This window comes from Podarcis filfolensis (assembly GCF_964270895.1).
Source record: "Podarcis filfolensis genome assembly, chromosome: 14".
NCBI lineage: Eukaryota > Metazoa > Chordata > Lepidosauria > Squamata > Lacertidae > Podarcis > Podarcis filfolensis.
Window position 1 is genome coordinate 43439270 of NC_139616.1, and position 18836 is coordinate 43458105.

Genomic DNA, 18836 nt, shown 5'->3' on the forward strand with positions numbered 1-18836 from the left:
GATACAGCTCTTAAGCGTTGGCTGCATGGAGCTGAACATCTTGGCGCATGGAAGTGACTCTCCAGCAACAGCTCATCCACCTACAACACTTTGGGGGGGGCAGGGGGGACGGGACAGCCGTGCAACACTTTCCTCTAAGCAGTCGGACTGAAAACAGCCAAGGGACACCAGCTGGCAGCCAAGGGGTTTTGCTGACTCACCAATGAGAGGTGGCTGGCTTTGCGCCCGAGCTTGGCAGGGAGATGAAAGGCAGCAGGTTTGCAAAGTTGCTGGGACTTGAAGGGAAGCTGCAGGATTGCGAGGGCGAAACCTCCGGGAGCACATGTGTGCGTGCGTGAGAGAGGGAACACCCACAGAAAGGTTTTCTCCTTCTTTGGGATGTTGCAAGAAACCAGCAAGGCAAAAGAAGGAACCGCCACCAGTCTGTAAGGAAAAGCCCCCCCCCCACACACACACACAAAACAGAAGCAAAACATTGATGAGTTGTGTTTTTCCTGTCTATTTTGCCAGAAGCTTTGGAAAATGCGTCCCAACTTGTTCCCTCAAACCTCCTGCTAACCTAGGGAGGGAGGAAGTTGCTAGCCAAAAGGTTACTAGAATTTTAAAAATTTGGACACACACACACAGGTCAAATCAGGAGTGGGGAGTGGAGCCCCAGTCGGCACAGCCAGTCCTCAGAATATTAGGGTCGCATCCGCCAGGGCCGGCCCACCCATGAGGCAAGGTGAGATGACCACTTCGGGCAGCAGGATCCATGGGGCAACAGATCCAAGGAGCGCATCACCCGCTATTTCTGCCACGGTGGTGGCGGCAGCTGCAGCGCACTCCTTGGAGCCTAGATCTGCCGCCTCCAGGCCTCTTCTGCAGCCACCTTTTCGTGGACAGGAGGTGCTGCTGGTCTCCTCCCACCCCTAGGGAAGAAATGGAGGGAGCTGCCGGCTTCGGTCTCCCAGGCTCTTGTGTTCATCCAGCGTGATTCAAAGTAGGCCTTAGATTCCCACTTCAACCGTGTTCTGCCAAGGGCAGGTTTCTCCAGATCTGGAGCCAGTCAGCATAGCAGTGGATGAAGAATAAGCAATGTTTTATTTGCTTGCACTGCAGGGGGTGGACTGGATGATCCCTGGGGTCCCTCACAACTCTACAGTTCAATAATTCTAAAGCACTCAGATTCCACTTTAAAGAGTCGCAGCTCCCCCGTGCCAAATACAGTGGTGCCTCGCAAGACAAAATTAATTCGTTCCACAAATTTTTTCGTCTAGCAAATTTTCGTCTTGCGAAGCACGAAATCCCATAGGAATGCATTGAAAATCAATTAATGCGTTCCTATGGTCAAAAAAAGTCCAAACAAAGCCAAATTTGGTACAACAAGAGTTTATTAAGTGCTCTTTAAAGTCACACATTCTGTAAAGAGCATTTCAAAATTCAAACCCAGAATTTTTTTTAAAAAACAGCAGAGTGGCCCAGTGGTCACAGAAAATCATAAAAATGCAGAAAAAAAACCACAAGCTTCCAGATTCTTGCAAACCCCTCCCCAACTGTTCCCCCAGCCACCCAGCACACAGAAATTCAAATCCAGAATTTTTTTAAAAAAACAGCAGAGTGGCCCAATGGTCACAGAAAATCATAAAAATGCAGGAAAAAAACACACAAGCTTCCAGATTCTTGCAAACCCCTCCCCAACACCAAGTCCTTGAATTCCAAACACCCCAACCCAAAATCCAAAACCCCCCAAAAAAGTTTTAAAAGCTTAACTTACCAAATGGCTGCAAAAGAAGTTTTGGAAAAGCTTCAAAAATCACCAAAGTCTTTAAAAACCTCAAAAAAGGCTACTATGTACACTGCGTTCTATGAGTTGCTCCTCGAAGTCAAGTCACAACTGTATTAACGGTGTTAAGAAAAAGGAAACAAACTTGCAAGACGTTTTCGTCTTGCGAAGCAAGCCCATAGGGAAATTCGTCTTGCGAAGCAGCTCAAAAAACGGAAAACCCTTTCGTCTAGCGAGTTTTCCGTCTTGCGAGGCATTCGTCTTGCGGGGCACCACTGTATTTATAGGGATTTTAAATGGGGGGTATTGTTTTTGTTTGTTATTATGTTACATATTTTTGTTTTTCTATCGTAAGCTATCCTGTGATCCTCAGATGTTATAACAACGAAAATATAAATATAGTAATAGATGGCAGTTCCCAGGATTCTGGGCCGGGGGAGAAGAAGAAGCCATGAATCTTCAAAGTGGAATAAATGTACTTTAATCATACGGCGTGGGATGTGGTATAAGTCTTAAGACATTAGCACAGCTGTTAAGAAATCATAGATTTATTGTGGAAAGGGGTGGAAAACTGTGTGCAAACTGAAAATGTGTCGTCATTAGCCAAAGATTCAAAACGCAGGAATAGATGAGGGCAACTCTGTTTCCAGGTAATACATTGGGTTGCACAAGACCTGGAGGAAAATCAAGGAAAAGGTTGGCTACAAAGAAATATTTTTAAAGGGTGTGGGTTCAGAGGGTGTTTCTCACAAACGCTCTCTGAAGATTGAGAAAAAGACTCATCGTCTTTAGGCTACAGGGCTGGGGGTTGTTCCGTCTGAGCAGAACTGAATAAACCAGAGCTTTCCAAACTTTTCATGTTGGCGACGCACTTTTTACACACACATCATTTCGTGACACAGTAATTCAGTTTTGCACCATTTCGTGACACGGTAATTCAGTTTTGCTAGCCAGGTTAAACTAACCCCCTTCCAGACCTGGGAAGTCTGCAGGGAGTGTTCACACAACTACACACTTTAGCCGAAACACTAATGTGTCGCGACACACAGTTTGGAAAGCTCTGCAGTAGACCATATAGCACAATTTGCAGTACTTTTTGATACTTCTTGTTGTTGTTGTTTAGTCGTGTCCGACTCTTCGTGACCCCATGGACCAGAGCACGCCAGGCACTCCTGTCTTTTGGTACTTAAGGAAAAGTAAATTTGCTTAAATAAGACCTTTCAGCCTGACAGACCTCAGTGCTAGAAACAGCGATGGGCGATCCAGGGTTGGTTATGGAATGCTGGGGGGGTTGTTAGGAGACACCCTCACTGAGCTACAGTTCCCAGCACCCTGGAGGGATGCATTTGGCCCCAGATCCTGAGATTTCCCATCCCTGCTCTAATGTGGCATTTTTGTACCTGATTTTTTTACTTCGTAATGCTTCCGGCTTTTAAAAGGCTGCTTTGTTTTGCTGCTCATTTTGCTTCTTTGAATGCTGGATTTACTGTATTTTGTTCTTTATAAGACTCACTTTTTCCCTCCTAAAAAGGAAGGGGAAATGTGTGTGCGTCTTATGGAGCGAATGCAGGCTGCACAGCTATCACAGAAGCCAGAACAGCAAGAGGGATTGCTGCTTTCACTGTGCAGCGATTCCTCTTGCTGTTATGGCTTCTGAGATTCAAAACATTTTTTTTCTTGTTTTCCTCCTCCAAAAACTAGGTGCGTCTTGTGGTCTGGTGCGTCTTATAGAGCGAAAAATACGGTGTTTATTATTGATGCGCCTTTGCAATGTCCTGTTCCGACCTCAACTTCCTTCTTTCGGTGCTTATATTGGGAAGAAGAGGCCTCTGTAGTCAGATATTCTGCAGTGTTGCCTTTCTAATGTTTCCAGAGGTGCTGTAAACCCCTTAAGAGATTTCCTCCTTTGCCCCACCCCACCCCCAACGCCTGTAAAATGGTATAGAAACAATCTAAATACAGTCGTACCTTGGTTGTTGAACGCCCTGGAACTTGGATGTTTTGGCTCTCAAACGCTGCAAACCCGGAAGTGATTGTTCCGGTTTGCAAACTTTTTGGGGGCCCCGAATGTCCGACGAGGCTTTCATGGCTTCTGATTGGCTGCTGGAGCTTCCTGCAGCCAATCAGAAGCCACGATTTGGTTTTCGAATGTTTTGGAAGTCGAACGGACTTCCAGAATGGATTCCGTTCGACTTCCAAGGTACGGCTGTAAATAGAAGGTGGCTGGCGAACAGAGATTTCTCCTGGCTCCAGTTTGCTTCGGTGTTAACTAGCTGTCCCGTTGCATCCTGCAGCCGTGAACACCAGCAAGTACGCCGAAAGCTACAGAATCCAGACCTACGCAGAATACGTGGAGAAGAAGCATGAGGAGAAGAGGCAGGGCAAGAGGAAATGGACGGAAGATGGTTGGAAGGAGATGGAGGGAAAGCGGCTGAAAACACAGGCCGCTCCGTACGTGCTTCAAAATCGGTACTACAACCCGAACAGGTGAGAGGCACTTTTTTCTTATATATATATATATATATATATATTTGTTGATTTTAACATATAAATTATAAAATGTACCACAAAACTTATCACTTATACAATCTTTTTCGACTTCCATCAGCACCTCTGATGATCCACCATTTTAACCACTTCTTATGCATTTCTTAAGTTTATATTGCCTTTACATCTCTTAACAAATCATCCTTCCTCTTATCCATTTTTGCAATACTTCCAATAATACTCCTCAGAAAACTTCTTGCAAACCCACAAACGTCGTCTCATCTTCACAAATACTTTTTAAATAATCCGTAAATTTACTCCAGTCTTCCGTGAATTTCTGGTTGCGCCGGTTTCGAATCTTTCCTGTTAGTTTATCTAGTTCTGCATAGTCCATTAACTTCATCCTCCATTCTTCAATCATCAAGAGGCACTTTTTTCACTGCCTGCGCCTTTAAAAGACAGGTGAGAGTGAATCACTTTTCCATGCATTTCGAAGATACCCAGGTATTCCCATTTGTAAGATTCACACCCGCCCTTTGGCATGGAGGATAGGACTTGAACCTGTGGCTTTCAAGTTACAAGAAAGGAGATTCCGACTAAGCAGCAGGGAGAGCTTTCTGGCAGTAAGAGCTGTTTGATTCCCTCCGGAGGTGGCGAGCTCTCCTCCTTCCTTGGAGGATTTTGAGCAGAGATTGGATGGCCATCTGTCATGGGCTCTTTAGTTGAGATTCTCCTGCGGTTGCAGTTAGATGATCCATTCTACGATAAGGTCCCAGGGCAGATTACAACAATGTTATAAAAACAGATACAGCCGTTGCAGTTATAAAACGGGTCAAACCGTTTCATGTGGAACAAGAGAGGCGGGTTCCCCGAAGCAAAATGCCTAAGCTGATGTTCAGCGCTGAGGGCCTTCTGGCGGTTCCCTCCCTGTGAGAAGTGAGGTTACAGGGAACCAGGCAGAGGGCCTTCTCGGTGGTGGTGCCCTCCCATCAGATGTCAAGGAAATAAACAACTATCTGACTTTTAGAAGACATCTGAAGGCAGCCCTGTTTAGGGAAGTTTTTAATGTTTGAAGTTTTATTCTGTTTTTAATGTTCTGTTGAAAGCTGCCCAGAGTGGCTGGGGAAGCCCAGCCAGATGGGCGGGGTAGAAATTTATTATTATTATTATTATTATTATTATTATTATTATTATTATTATTTATTACAGTGGTACCTCGGGTTACATACTCTTCAGGTTACATACACTTCAGGTTACAGACTCCGCTAACCCAGAAATATTACCTCGGGTTAAGAACTTTGCTTCAGGATGAGAACAGAAATTGTGCAGTGGCAGTGGGAGGCCCCATTAGCTAAAGTGGTGCTTCAGGTTAAGAACAGTTTCAGGTTAAGAACAGACCTCCGGAACGAATTACCGTATTTTTCGCTCTATAAGACGCACCAGACCACAAGACGCACCTAGTTTTTGGAGGAGGAAAACAAGAAAAAAATTATTCTGAATCTCAGAAGCCAGAACAGCAAGAGGGATCGCTGCACAGCCTGCATTCGCTCCATAAGACGCACACACATTTCCCCTTACTTTTTAGGAGGGAAAAAGTGAGTCTTATAGAGCAAAAAATACGGTAAGTTCTTAACCCGAGGTAACACTGTATAGCTGTAAGGATAAAGGGGTGTGTCTTCAGCACTCAGTGGAAGCTGTCCAATGAAAAGGCTCGAAACACCTCTGCAGGGGCGGGGTTTCTGCCGATTAGGGGTTCCCACACAGGAATGTTCTATCCTGAGCCGCCACCTCCCAAAATTCCAGGGGTGTCGGAACTCCCAAGAGATCCCCCTCTGCCAGTCTTGATACCCGAGACGGTCTGTAGGGAAGGATGCAACCTTTCAGATATCTGAGACCTGAGCCATATAAGGCTTTAAACACTTAATGTGAGCACCTTGAACTCAGCCTGTGAATGAACCAGCAACCAGCATGGCTGTTTTGGAACAAAGGTCATGTGAACATTCTCCTATGTTATTTATTGCACAAAGCTTGACTGTAGGGAGAAAAAACCCCTCAAAGCCAGTGCATTGAATTCATCCCATCTTGTTCAATTGGTAATTCTGTGCAAGAATCACTGATTTTATTTTAAACATTTTCATCCCATTCTTCAGCTGAAAGGCTTAGAAATATGTCCTTACATGACACGTAAGGAAAAGGGATTTAGGGAGAAATATAAAAATCTGCTGGAAAGGAAAACAGCTATCTCCTGTCAAGGCTATTACACTTAAGAGAATTAATATGGGTAGACAGTGGGCACCTAAAAGGTAATTGCTGTACTTTACAGGGGGGGAACCCAAACTGAAATCATTGGAAAATATAAGGAGCCGTGCTACAGATTTAAACATACGTTTAAAGAAGACTGGAAAACATCTATTGAATATATAGGAAATACCATATTTTTTGCTCTATAAGACTCTTTCCCCTCCTAAAAAGTAAGGGGAAATGTGTGTGCGTCTTATGGAGCGAATGCAGGCTGCGCAGCTATCCCAGAAGCCAGAACAGCAACAGGGATTGCTGCTTTCACTGCGCAGAGATCCCTCTTGCTGTTCTGGCTTCTGAGATTCAGAATATTTTTTTTCTTGTTTTCCTCCTCCAAAAACTAGGTGCGTCTTGTGGTCTGGTGCGTCTTATAGAGCGAAAAATATGGTGATTGTGTATAGCTGAAAACGCTGGCAGCATTAAGATAAATTCAACAGTGTAAATAAGTTTTGATAAAATGGAATACTGAATGGTATAGTTTTTGTAAAATATGCAAGGATTTATGGTATGTAAAATGCACCACGGAAAGAGAAGAAGGGAAGTAAGTCGTTGATATTTTAAGGATGTAAAATGAGTATTTTAAATGGTAAAACAGAAAATTTAATAAAATTTATATATAAAGAAACAAAACAGAAGGAAAAGGGATTTGGGTGTTGGGGGAGGAAGCAGCAAAAACAAACTTCTGCATGAGAACCTGAGAATGTCCTCTTTTCTCTCTTTCCCTCCCCAGTTTTTCAGCTACCAGCACTGTGGGGAAGAGAAGCATGAGCCCCATTCAAGAGGAGAGTGGCTGTGACGACGTGGAAGAGAGCGAAATGCAGGAGGATGCCCCAGACGCCTTTGCGGAGCCCTTGGAAGAGGGGAAGAAAAAAGCCAAGAAGTTCAAGAAAGCCAAAAGGGAACATGCCTCAGCAGGTAGGTGGAATACGTAGGTGTGTTGATAAATCAGCAAGTCTGGTGCCACAGAGAGCTTGATTGAGCTCTGCATGGATTTAGGTTTAGTGGGTGGTGTTTGTGGGGTGAGTTTGGCTCTGCCGGTTTGGTAAGGCTGGATGGGGGGTGGGGGGGGAAAAAAAACACTGGTGCTAGAGCTGCTTCTTAGTCTGTTGCAGCATTTGACAGCTCTGCATTTGTGGCCGGCCACTACAATAAGCCAGCATCAGTAATTTAGCAAAGGCACAAGTTTGTTGTTGTTTAGTCATTTAGTTGTGTCCGACTCTTCGTGACCCCATGGACCAGAGCACGCCTGGCACTCCTGTCTTCCACTGCCTCCCACACTTTGGTCAAACTCATGCTGGTAGCTTCGAGAACACTGTCCAACCATCTCGCCCTCTGTCGTCCCCTTCTCCTTGTGCCCTCCATCTTCCCCAACATCGGGGTCTTTTCCAGGGAGTCTTCTCTTCTCATGAGGTGGCCAAAGTATTGGAGCCTCAGCTTCAGGATCTGTCCTTCCAGTGAGCGCTCAGGGCTGATTTCCTTAAGAATGGATACGTTTGATCTTCTTGCAGTCCATGGGACTCTCAAGAGTCTCCTCCAGCACCATAATTCAAAAGCATCAATTCTTCAGCAATCAGCCTTCTTTTATGGTCCAACTTTATTGTTAAAGTAAAGACACAAGTTACCTTTACTTAATTCTAGTGTCAGACTAGGCCAGTGTTAGTTAACACAAAACAGGGTTAGGGTACGGCAGGATTCTACTTGGCAAGGGTTCGATTTGTGGCAGCTGGGTAGCTCAGTTGATAGAGCACGAGGGTCGTGGGCTCGAGCCCCAGGTTGGGCGAAAGATTCCTGCATTGCAGGGGGTTGGACTAAATGACCCTCATGGTCCCTTCCAGCTCTCTGATTCTATGATTTTTTGAGCAGTGATGCTGGTATCTTGTGTCAGCCCTCCAGCACTTCTGCTCACAACTTAGCACTGCCACACTGCTTCTCTCTCTTTTTTTTAACTGCATCTTAATTTGTCATAGATCTCACATCATTCTTGAAGCTACTACTGAAGTTAATCAAATGCTGCGACAGAATTTAAGCTACTATAATTCTTTTTCAAATATATTTGAAAGACTTTCCATTTAGATACAAATACCTGTTCTGGTTTGTTCTTTATTTTTTCAAACAAACTTGTCTAGTTCCTCATAGTCAGTCAATCTTTGAATCCATTTCTGCATAGATGGAAGTTTATCAGATTTCCAAATTGCAGCAGTTAGGACTCTTGCTGCCACTGTAGCATATAAAAAGATGTCCTTTATATTTTTAGGGAAGTTCAAATCCGTAATTCCCAGAAGGTAAGCTTCTGGTCTTTTATTGAAAAAGATTTTTAACAGTTTTTGCAATTCTAAATGGATGCCCTCCCAAAACACCTCAGTTTTCTTGCATTGCCACCACATATGGTAGAAAGTGCCTGATTTTTCTCCACATCTCCAGCAGTCACCTAGGACACCTTTGTGCTTCTCATTATGCACAAGCAAACTACAACTAAATGGGAGATTTCAAGCTGTCCACATGTGACTGAATAGCAGGCCTCTTTGTCCCGAAGGGCTTGTAAACGTCTCGATTATTGCACTCTGCTCCATGTAAGGCTACCGTTGTACCACATCCAGAAGCTCCAGCTGCTACAAAATGCTGGAGCGAGACTATTGATGGGGACAGGATATTGCCAGCACATAACCCAGGAGTTTACAAGCTTGGTGCCCAGATATTACCAGGCCAGGTTCAGGTTCCTGTATTTGTTGACAAGGCCCTTAGCAAGTTGGAGCCAGCTGATCCCTTATATCCCTGCCTGGTCACTAAGATATTGGGACAGTCTCTGTTGGTCGTCCCCCATGGCTCAGATGTGCAGCTCAGATTGACTAGAAGCCATGCATTCACCATAGTGACCCTTGCCTGACCGGGATTAGATGGGCTCTGAGCTTCAGGCACATGACATTGACTTCCTTACTCCAGGTAGTGTTTGGAATTACTGTTTTATGATGAGTTTTTACAGTTTTATTCTCCGTGTGGTTTATTTTTGCGTACACCGCTTTAAAAACGCTAATGACCAAGTGGTTGTATTAGTGCTTGAAACTACAGCTCCTCAGTTATTTGAGCAGTCATCCCCACGTACTAAGTTCTTGAATGCTGTCGCAGGCTGAGAAGCAGTTCCAGCACTGGTGTGTTTTCCTTCCCTCCAGGCGTGTCAAACTGGCGAAGCCAAGCCTGCCTTCTTATTACTTACAACCACCCTCCTCCTCCTTAGTCTTAGTGTTGCCTCCTGTAGGACTCTGCAGGGAGGACGATGGAGACAAAACTAGGATTTGGTGGTTCTGCCTATTGTTGGCTCTAGCGCCACCTGCTGTTGGCCTCCCTGTCTTCTGCTCTACCAGTCCCACTCAGCCATTTGCTGGGAGTTGTAGCCCAAAATACCAGGGCAGCAGGTTTGGAAAGGCTGCTTTTAGTTATGGAAGCTCTGCATAGCTGCCCTGCATGCCCCAAGTCGCCCTTGACTATAAGACTCGTTTTTACACACAAAGGGCAGCGGCCATGACAGCCAAAGCCAACCTTGGTCCGTAACCTCACGTTAAAAGTTTATTTCTGTGCCGCTTTTCGGCTAAATGAGGCCCCGACACCCTTCCAAATTACGTTGTTTGAGACCCAGCTTTATTCATTTATTTACTTATTTAAATATTGATTGATTGGGTCTATATATCACCTGCTTGCCAAGGCTGCCAAAGCAATTTGCAATGTAAGCACTAAAACAAATACAGTGGCACTTCGGTTTTCAAACGTCTCCGTTGACAAACATTTCGGAACCCGGACGCCATAAACCCAAAAGTAAATGCTTCCATTTTCGAACGGCTTCCCCTGAGTTTTTCTCAATTTTCTCAGTTAAATTTGCAAACCGCACCTTGGTTTTCAAACGTTTCAGAAGTCAAACGGTCTTCCGGAATGGATTATGTTCGAAAACCAAGGTGCCACTTATTATCTTATAACGCGAAGACTTGACAGAGTCTTCTGACGGTTCATGAGCTCCCTGGCCTTGGTCCTTACTCTGGATCCCTGCACAGGCATGAGCAGAGTCTGCTCTTTCGCTTTGACACATGAGACCATAGAATTGTCGTTGGAAGGGACCACAAGGATCATCTAGTCCAGCGGTTCTCAACCTGTGGGTCCCCAGATGTTGTTGGACTACAACTCCCATCATCCCTGAGTCAGCGTGGTGTAGTGGTTAAGAGTGGTAGACTCGTAATCTGGTGAACCGGGTTCGATTCCCCGCTCCTCCACATGCAGCTGCTGGGTGACCTTGGGCCAGTCACACTTCTCGAAGTCTCTCAGCCCCACTCACCTCACAGAGTGTTTGTTGTGGGGGAGGAAGGGAAAGGAGGTTGTGAGCCGCTTTGAGACTCCTTCGGGTAGTGATAAAGCGGGATATCAAATCCAAACTCTTCTCTTCTTCTTCTTCTGCTAGCTAGGGGTGATGGGAGTTGTAGTTCAACAACATCTGGGGACCCACAGGTTGTGAAAGGCTGATCTAGTCCATCTCCCTGCAATACAGGAATCTTTTGCCCAACTCAGGATTCAAACTTGACAACCATGAGATTAAGAACCTCGTGCTCTTGCCAGCTGGGCTATCCCAGCTGTTAGGATGCTCTCCATAACCACTGCGTCATGTGCTTTCCTCCAGAAGACCTCCAGGCCCCGCCCACCCGGCTTTTTGACGTTCCAGACACGTGGTAGCATCCGGCTTACGACACCAGCGCGAAGCAGACTCCCAGTTCGGACGAATCTGTGGCCCCTCGCACCTCGGCCGGGCTGCCCTTTATTTTAAAACGAAGTGGGGGGGGGGCACGGGCGTTTATATAATATACACAAATAAAAAGCAGGATGTCTCTCAGCAATCAGTTTAATTTTTTTTAATTAAAAAATCCCCTACGGAACAATCATCGCTGCCGCCACTGCCCCACCTTCGTACATGTGTGCGTGTAACACGTCGGTTTTGTTGCTTAACCTGAAATCTTACTTTTTGCTCGTCGTAAATGTTAGAAGACTGAGTGTTTGGTATTGATCACCTTTAAACGGCATGTACCCTGTGAAATCCGCAAAAAGAAGAACCTGTGTGTGTTGTAACTTTGCTCCGCTGCTCCATCGGGGGTGGCGGGGGGCGGTTTATACGCAAGTTGTCTTTAGTCCAGATTTTCACCTGTTGTTGCTACTTGGCCAGTAACAAAATGCTTTCAGCCACTTGACTCCCTTTCATTCCTCTCTTGCTAGGATCTGCACCCCACCCCCACCCCCCCTTCTCCTCCCGCAGCCCCTTAAATTAACATCCTTTGTCTTGTCTTTTTTTTGGGGGGGGCACTATTTTCCTCAACCTCACCTTTCGTTCGGGAAGTATTTGAGTGTTATATAGAGGTGGGAGGGGGGGTTATCCTTTTCCGGCTCCCTTTTTCCCTTAAATTTGTGGGTTGTACAAATGGAAACCTGCGACATTAACCAGCCTTAGTTTAAAATACAAAACAAAAGATCTGCTTTGGTAGATTTCATAAACTTGGTTTGATATTTAACATTTTTGTATCATGGAAATGAGAATATGGGGGGCGGGGAATGTATTTCCATAAAGTGAAAATTAAAGATTTTTTTTTCTTAGGACTTGGGTCTCTCTGTGTGTGCTTTTTAAAAACAATTTTGAATCAGAATCAGAAGAACCTTTTATTTGCATCAGCCACTAGCCATAGCAATAAAATAAAAATACAATGTACTGAAGCTAGAAGTAAAAACTTAACTATGCAAAATACATTCTGCAGGTTTACAAAAAACCACAATGTTCTTGTTCCCCCACCTTATAAGGATTGCATCACAAGCTGTAGAGGAGGGAACAGGTTTTCCCAGCCAGATTTAAAAAAAAAAAAAAGGCGAGAGAGTTCCAGTTGCTTGTTGATCAATGAGAGCAACCTCAGATGAAGACTGTGCTGAATCTTTTCTATCACCCATTCGCCTTGCTCAAATCATGGGTTTGAGAAAGAGCTCTGCGAGGTAGGCTCACACTATTCATGGCCACTTGGGAGGGGTCTGAGCCAGCTGGAGTGACTTAGCAGAAGGCTGGGGAACTCCCAACTCCCATCAGCCCCAACCAACATGGCCAATGGGATGATGGGCAATCATAGCCAATGAAGGGCCAAATGTCCCCAGCCCTGAACTTACGCCTCTCCACAGTCTACAACATGGAGCCCACCAACTGTTACTGGACTCCATGGTGATGGGCTGGGCTGCTGGGAGCTGGAATCTGGCAGCATCCAGAAAGGCATTAGGTGCGATCTCCCCGCTCTTCCAAGACATGCTGCCATCGAGCCTCTTGTGCTTGCCGATCAGAAGGTTGGTAGTTTGACTCCCCATGACGGGGTGAGCTCCCGTTGCTCTGTCCCAGCTCCTGCCAACCTAGCAGTTCAAAAGCACGCCAGTGCAAATAGATAAATAAGTACCACTGCGGCGGGAAGCTAAACAGCGTTTCTGTGCGCTCTGGTTTCCATCACAGTGTCCCGTTGCACAAGAAGCGGTTTAGTCCTGCTGGCCACATGACCTGGAAAGTTGTCTGCGGACAAGCACCAGCTCCCTCGGCCTGAAAGCAAGTTGAGCGCCGCAACCCCATAATCGCCTTTGACTGAATTTGACCGTCCAGGGGTCCTTTACATGCTTAAAGCAGCGTCATACCACTTCAAACCACCATGATTTCTCACCAGAGAATCCTGGGCACTGTAGTTTTAAGGTGCTAAGAGTTGTCAGGAGAGCTACGGTTCCCAGAGTTCCCTGGGAATAAGGGCTGATTTGTTAAAACCACCATGGAAAACGTAGCTCTGGGAGATGAAGAGGGCTCTCCTAAGAATCTCAGCACCCTTAACAGCTCCCAGGATCGTTTGGGGGGACTGTTCAAAGTCGGGGCCTTGGTTTCTCAATAGTCACCTTTGACTGGACTTAACTGTCCAGGGGTCCTTTACCTTTTATTTTATTTTATTTTACTTTACTTTACTTTTGCTGCCATGCAATGACCAGATCCATCTTGCAACCCTTTTGCACCCAGCAAGCTGGGAAAGGAGCAAAGTTCAGCAGCAGAGGTTCCACGTTCAATCTGTCTCCAGGTAGGATTGAGAAGCTCCTTCCTGAACCCCTGGACAGCTGCTACTTGTCGTAGAATTGTAGAGTTGGAAGGGGGGTGTCTCCAGGGTCATCTGTTTATTAATAATATTTTATTATGAGGATTGCATTTATAAAAAGATACGAGCAAGGGGGGAAGTGAGAATGAAGAAAAAAAAGAATACTGTTCTATTACCCTCCATTTATACAGATGTGTATATTCTTATCCTAATACACGATTGTCAATAACAATACAGTCTGTGGAGACTCATTCCAAATACCACTGAAGTAGGTTCATATGTTACCAATGGCAGCTTACGGCTTGAATTTTAATCCATCCCATTTATCTGTTGACGGTATCGTAATCTGTTGAAGGTCTTCCTAATGTTTCGGTGGAATCTCTTTCCTCAACGCAGACACAACTGGAAGGACTAAGAGACACAACAGCGCAATAATAAGACAAACAGCGGGTCATCGCTTGTGGCCTTTGGCGTGGTTTTCAGGAAATCCTTGCTTACTGCCGCCGAACACTGCGCTCTCTTCGTGAGCCGTAACAAAGGCAAACTGCTTGGCTCCCCTGCTCTCCCCGCCCCTGGGCAGCGAGAGAATAAATATGGAATTTGCTTGCATATTTTTTCTACAAAGCTTCTGGCCTCGGCCGGCTCTCGACGTCTGCCAGATGAGCAGATGTTTTGGCTGTAGAGGATCCCACCGCAAACTGCGCGGCTCCTTGCTGCAAAGGCGGTTTTGTTTAAGCAAAGACAGAAGTGTCCTTGTGTAGGCCGACGGCTCTGGCTCCAGGCTAGAATCAAAAGTGGCGTTCCGTTCCCTGCGCACACAACCCAAAACAGAAGCATTGCTCTCCAGCTGCAGTGTTGCCCCAGGCACTTGGGCAACCGGGAAGCAGTTTTCCATACCCTAAAAAAAATAAAGAGTCCGGCCGCACAGCCCAAAAGTACTGCAAGGAGTTAGGGGGCTTTTGGAGCCCACCAGAACAGCCAGACATCAAGTTAAAAAAAGGTAAAGGGACCCCTGACCATTAGGTCCAGTCGTGACTGACTCTGGGGTTGCAGCGCTCATCTCACTTTACTGGCCGAAGGAGCCAGCATACAGCTTCCGGGTCATGTGGCCAGCATGACTAAGCCGCTTCTGGCGAAACCAGAGCAGCGCACGGAAACGCCGTTTACCTTCCCGCCGGAGCGGTACCTATTTATCTACTTGCACTTTGACATGCTTTCAAACTGCTAGGTTGGCAGAAGCAGGGACCGAGCAACGGGAGCTCACCCCGTCGCGGGGATTCGAACCACCGACCTTCTGATCGGCAAGTCCTAGGCTCTGTAGTTTAACCCACAGCGCCACCTGTGTCCCTAGACATCAAGTACATCATGGCAATGTTGGGAATCTTTTTCCAGGCCAGGGGCTGGCATAGACTGGTTGGATACAGAGGAACAGTGGGAGGAAGCAGCTGAGGAACCCCTAAGGCAACCTTTCTCAACCTGTGGGTCCCCAGATGTTGTTGAACTACAACTCCCATCAGCCCTAGCTAGCAAGGCCAGAGCTCAGGGATGATGGGAGTTGTAGTCCAACAACATCTGGGGACCCACAGATTGAGAACCCACTGCCCTAAGAAGGCTCAGAGCCCAGGGACTGGGAGTGGGATGACAGTGAGTGGTCAGAGGGAGAAGAGAGAGAAACCCTGGGAAGAAGAAGAAGAGTTTGGATTTGATATCCTGCCTTTCACTCCCTTTAAGGAGTCTCAAAGCGGCTAACATTCTCCTTTCCCTTCCTCCCCCACAACAAACACTCTGTGAGGTGAGTGGGGCTGAGAGACTTCAGAGAAGTGTGACTGGCCCAAGGTCACCCAGCAGCTGCATGCAGAGGAGCGGGGAAGCGAACCCGGTTCCCCAGATTACGAGACTACCGCTCCTAACCACTACACCACACTGGCTCTCCAGTGGGAAGAGCGAGATGCCAGAAGTTGAAGGAGTAACAGGACTCAGTGAGCGGGGAGAGCCTGTGGCAGAGAGCAGTCCAGAATCCGAGGCAGAAGCGGAGGCTGGAGAGGAGCAGGGCCAAGAGGCAGAGATTAGGCAGGCTGCTAAAGAAGTCAATGGGTCTCCCCCTTCTGCGGCAACCAGCTTCCCTCCCTGCCAGTCTTCCACAACCAGAAGAGGTAAAGAAGACAGTCAAGGCCAGGGGTGGAGCCTGAGGACACCGCTGGCATCCATCTCTCGACCAAGTCAAACTGCTGCCAATACTTATCTTTTAGGTATTGCATGTGCACAGATCCAGCCCATGCTCAAGGCAACCACTTGGCACGCGGCAAGAATGGTTTATTAAGCAGCGGCCCAAATTGGAAGCGTTTATCCGCCGCCGCCCGCATTCCGCAGAGCGGAGGAGCTAATTTACGTTAGTAATTACGAGTGCTAAACAGAACAGGACAGTTAATTAGAAGATGATCGGGCGATGCTGAAGCCAGGCAAGATGCAGAACAAGCTGGAGCAGATGGCATTTATTTTATTTTATTTTTGGAAGAACGTGAGAAGAGCCTGCTGGATCAGGCCAAACAGGGGGGCCTCATCCTGTTCTTAACAGTGGCCAACAAGATTGCCCCCTAGGGAAGCCCACAAGCAGGGCCCGAGTCCTCCAAGTGGATTCAGAACAGGCATAGACTGAGCTATCCAGAAAGATGGCCTGTCTTATCACGTGTGTTTACTACCCTGGGCTCCGTTGGGAAGGCGGCTGGGATATGAATGTAATTAATATTGTTACTGCTATCATTTTATTTTAGTATTATCATTTAATAGAATAGTATCCTATGCTTCTAAGCTGCGCCAGGGATGCGAATGTGGAACTGAAGCGGTGCGGTGCAAAGTTTAGAGGCAAACAAGCAAGGCCGCTGGGCCCTTCCAAACTGTGCCCAAATCCTCAGTGTGCACCAGTTCCTTATCACTCTTGTTTACTGCTGATTAGGGTGAAAATATTTCCCTTTTCAACAATGCCATTAGCGGTGAATGAAATGGGAGTGGGGGAGAGAGGGAGGCTCGGGAAAGCCAGCCAAAGCAAAGTCTGAAGTCTGCCTTGTTATTTGTGCTATGTAGCCACTATAAAATGCAGCTGCTAAAATGGGAGCAAGGCAGCCTCCAGAAGTCACCGGACTCCAACTCCCATCAGCCATCTCTGTTGGCCTCGCTGGGATGGATGGGAGCTGGGGTTCACCAAGATGTGGGTGCACACGGTTGAAGAACACGACCTTGGACTCCCTAGATCAGGCATGGGCAAACTCGGCCCTCCAGATGTTTTGGGACTACAACTCCCATGATCCCAAGCTAACAGGACCAGTGGTCAGGGATGATGGGAATTGTAGTCCCAAAAACATCTGCAGGGCTGAGTTTGCCTATGCCTACCCTAGATGGTGGGCAAGGCTGATCAACAAGTCCGAAGGTCCCTCCAGACTAGGGCTGGGCGATATAATGTTAAATCGTCCCAAACCAGTTTGAAGTCCACAGCGTGATATCGGTTTCAAAATTTTTGACCTGGCGATATATCCCAACTCATGATATGTTTGCATGTGTGTGCTATGCAAAAACCAGAATGGGGGAAAACCGTTAAGCCAACTGCTGTCTCTACATAGCTCCATCCTTATTTCAGACATCATGATATATCGGTATATCAGGATATTTAGCTGGTGATATATCACAATATTGAAAACCAGTTCTCACCCAGCCCTACCTACTCAAGACTGGTGTGTGCATGTGTCCTGCAACATGTCAAAGATGCAATAATAGTGCATTAATGGTAAATTTTGGGACGCGGGTGGCGCTGTGGGTTAAACCACAGAGCCTAGGACTTGCTGATCAGAAGATCGGCGGTTTGAATCCCTGCGATGGAGTGAGCTCCTGTTGTCCCTGCTCCTGCCAACCTAGCAGTTCAAAAGCACAAAGTGCAAGTAGATAAATAGGTACCGCTCCGGCAGGAAGGTAAACGGCGTTTATGTGCGCTGCTCTGGTTGGCCAGAAGCGGCTTAGTCATGCTGACCACATGACCAGGAAGCTGTACGCCGGCTCCCTTGGTCAATAAAGCGAGATGAGCACCACAAATCCAGAGTTGGCCACGACTGGACCTAATGGTCAGGGGTCCCTTTACCTTTAATGGTAAATTTATTCTGGGCTGTCCATGCATCTTCTAGGCTTTATTGCTTCTTCTGCAATGCTCCCCCCAGCATTTCTGTTTCACTGCCGTCGGGGGCAGCTTTGCACTACAGCGCAACAAAAAAAGACACAAGCAGTTTCTCCTAATGCAAATGCTATTTGCACTGACGCATGCATGTCTATTTACACTTTCCCCAAAATATTTGCATCCTTGTAAACATTCTCTGGCTGTAGAGCTGCACTGCAGAACTTGTGTGACTTTCAAAGGATGGCACCTCTTTAAACCATAACAGAATTGAATTCCCTGCCACCCCCACCCCTTCAAAGTTTTGCATGGCTTCAGTGCAGATTCCCGTGCCAAGATAAGGGCAGTGCCAGATTTACATATAAGCTAAACAAGCTATAGCTTAGGGCCCCTCTCCCTTGGAGGCCCCCAAAAAATTTAAAGGGGAAAAAACTTGATGTACATTTCCAAAATAGAAGATAAAAAGCAAATAAAATAAAACCTACATACAGCAACAGTGTTTTGTGTTGTGTAGGCTCCTATGATGCAAGTCATGGGCCCTGCCGGCTAGCCTGCTCCCTAAAATATCCCTGGTTTGCTCTTTTCTATATATAGGGTGCCTACATTCTGCACGGACTGGTTGCATGACAAACCATGCAAATGGCTTTAGATTAGGTCCATAAATTACCATATAGCATATATTCAACACAAAAAACATTTGTTGTTGACAAAGGACACCTGGACATATAAAGGGCCCCATTACTTTCAGTAGCTTAGGGCCTCATCAGACCTAAATCCAGCCCTGGGTCAGGGTCACAGCCATCGCTCTGCCACTTTAACCTCTATCTCCGCAAACCAGGGACATTATGCCCCCAGTAGACTGCCCACTAGGCAATGCAGCCTTCAGGCTGGGAACGCTTCCTCAGCCCTGCTGTACACATTACCGTATTGGCCTGAATATAAGCCGCACTATTTCCCCAAATTCCGACCATGAAAAGTTAAAGTGCAACTTAAATTCGTGACCTTACAA

At 46.5% G+C, this 18836-nt stretch overlaps 1 protein-coding gene and 2 long non-coding RNA genes across 3 annotated transcripts in view; 1 reads left to right on the forward strand and 2 right to left on the reverse strand.

Moving 5' to 3' along the window:
* Positions 1 to 12172, forward strand: part of PARN (poly(A)-specific ribonuclease) — a 51892-nt gene extending 39720 nt beyond the window's left edge. Inside the window, exons 22-24 of the mRNA XM_083585757.1 lie at positions 4060 to 4252; positions 7281 to 7465; positions 11208 to 12172. Of these exons, the coding sequence (XP_083441883.1) occupies positions 4060 to 4252; positions 7281 to 7465; positions 11208 to 11260 (431 nt within the window). The 3' untranslated portion in view covers positions 11261 to 12172. The remainder of the gene's footprint in view (positions 1 to 4059; positions 4253 to 7280; positions 7466 to 11207) is intronic.
* The window catches only part of LOC310749292, a 33804-nt gene continuing 19263 nt past the window's right edge, over positions 4296 to 18836 (reverse strand). The window contains exon 2 of the long non-coding RNA XR_014541533.1: positions 4296 to 4985. This is a non-coding gene — a long non-coding RNA (uncharacterized lncRNA). The remainder of the gene's footprint in view (positions 4986 to 18836) is intronic.
* On the reverse strand, positions 16197 to 17550 carry LOC310749314. Its single transcript, XR_014541561.1, has 2 exons — positions 16936 to 17550; positions 16197 to 16328 (listed from the first exon to the last, which is right to left on the reverse strand). It is a non-coding gene; the product is annotated as an uncharacterized lncRNA (long non-coding RNA).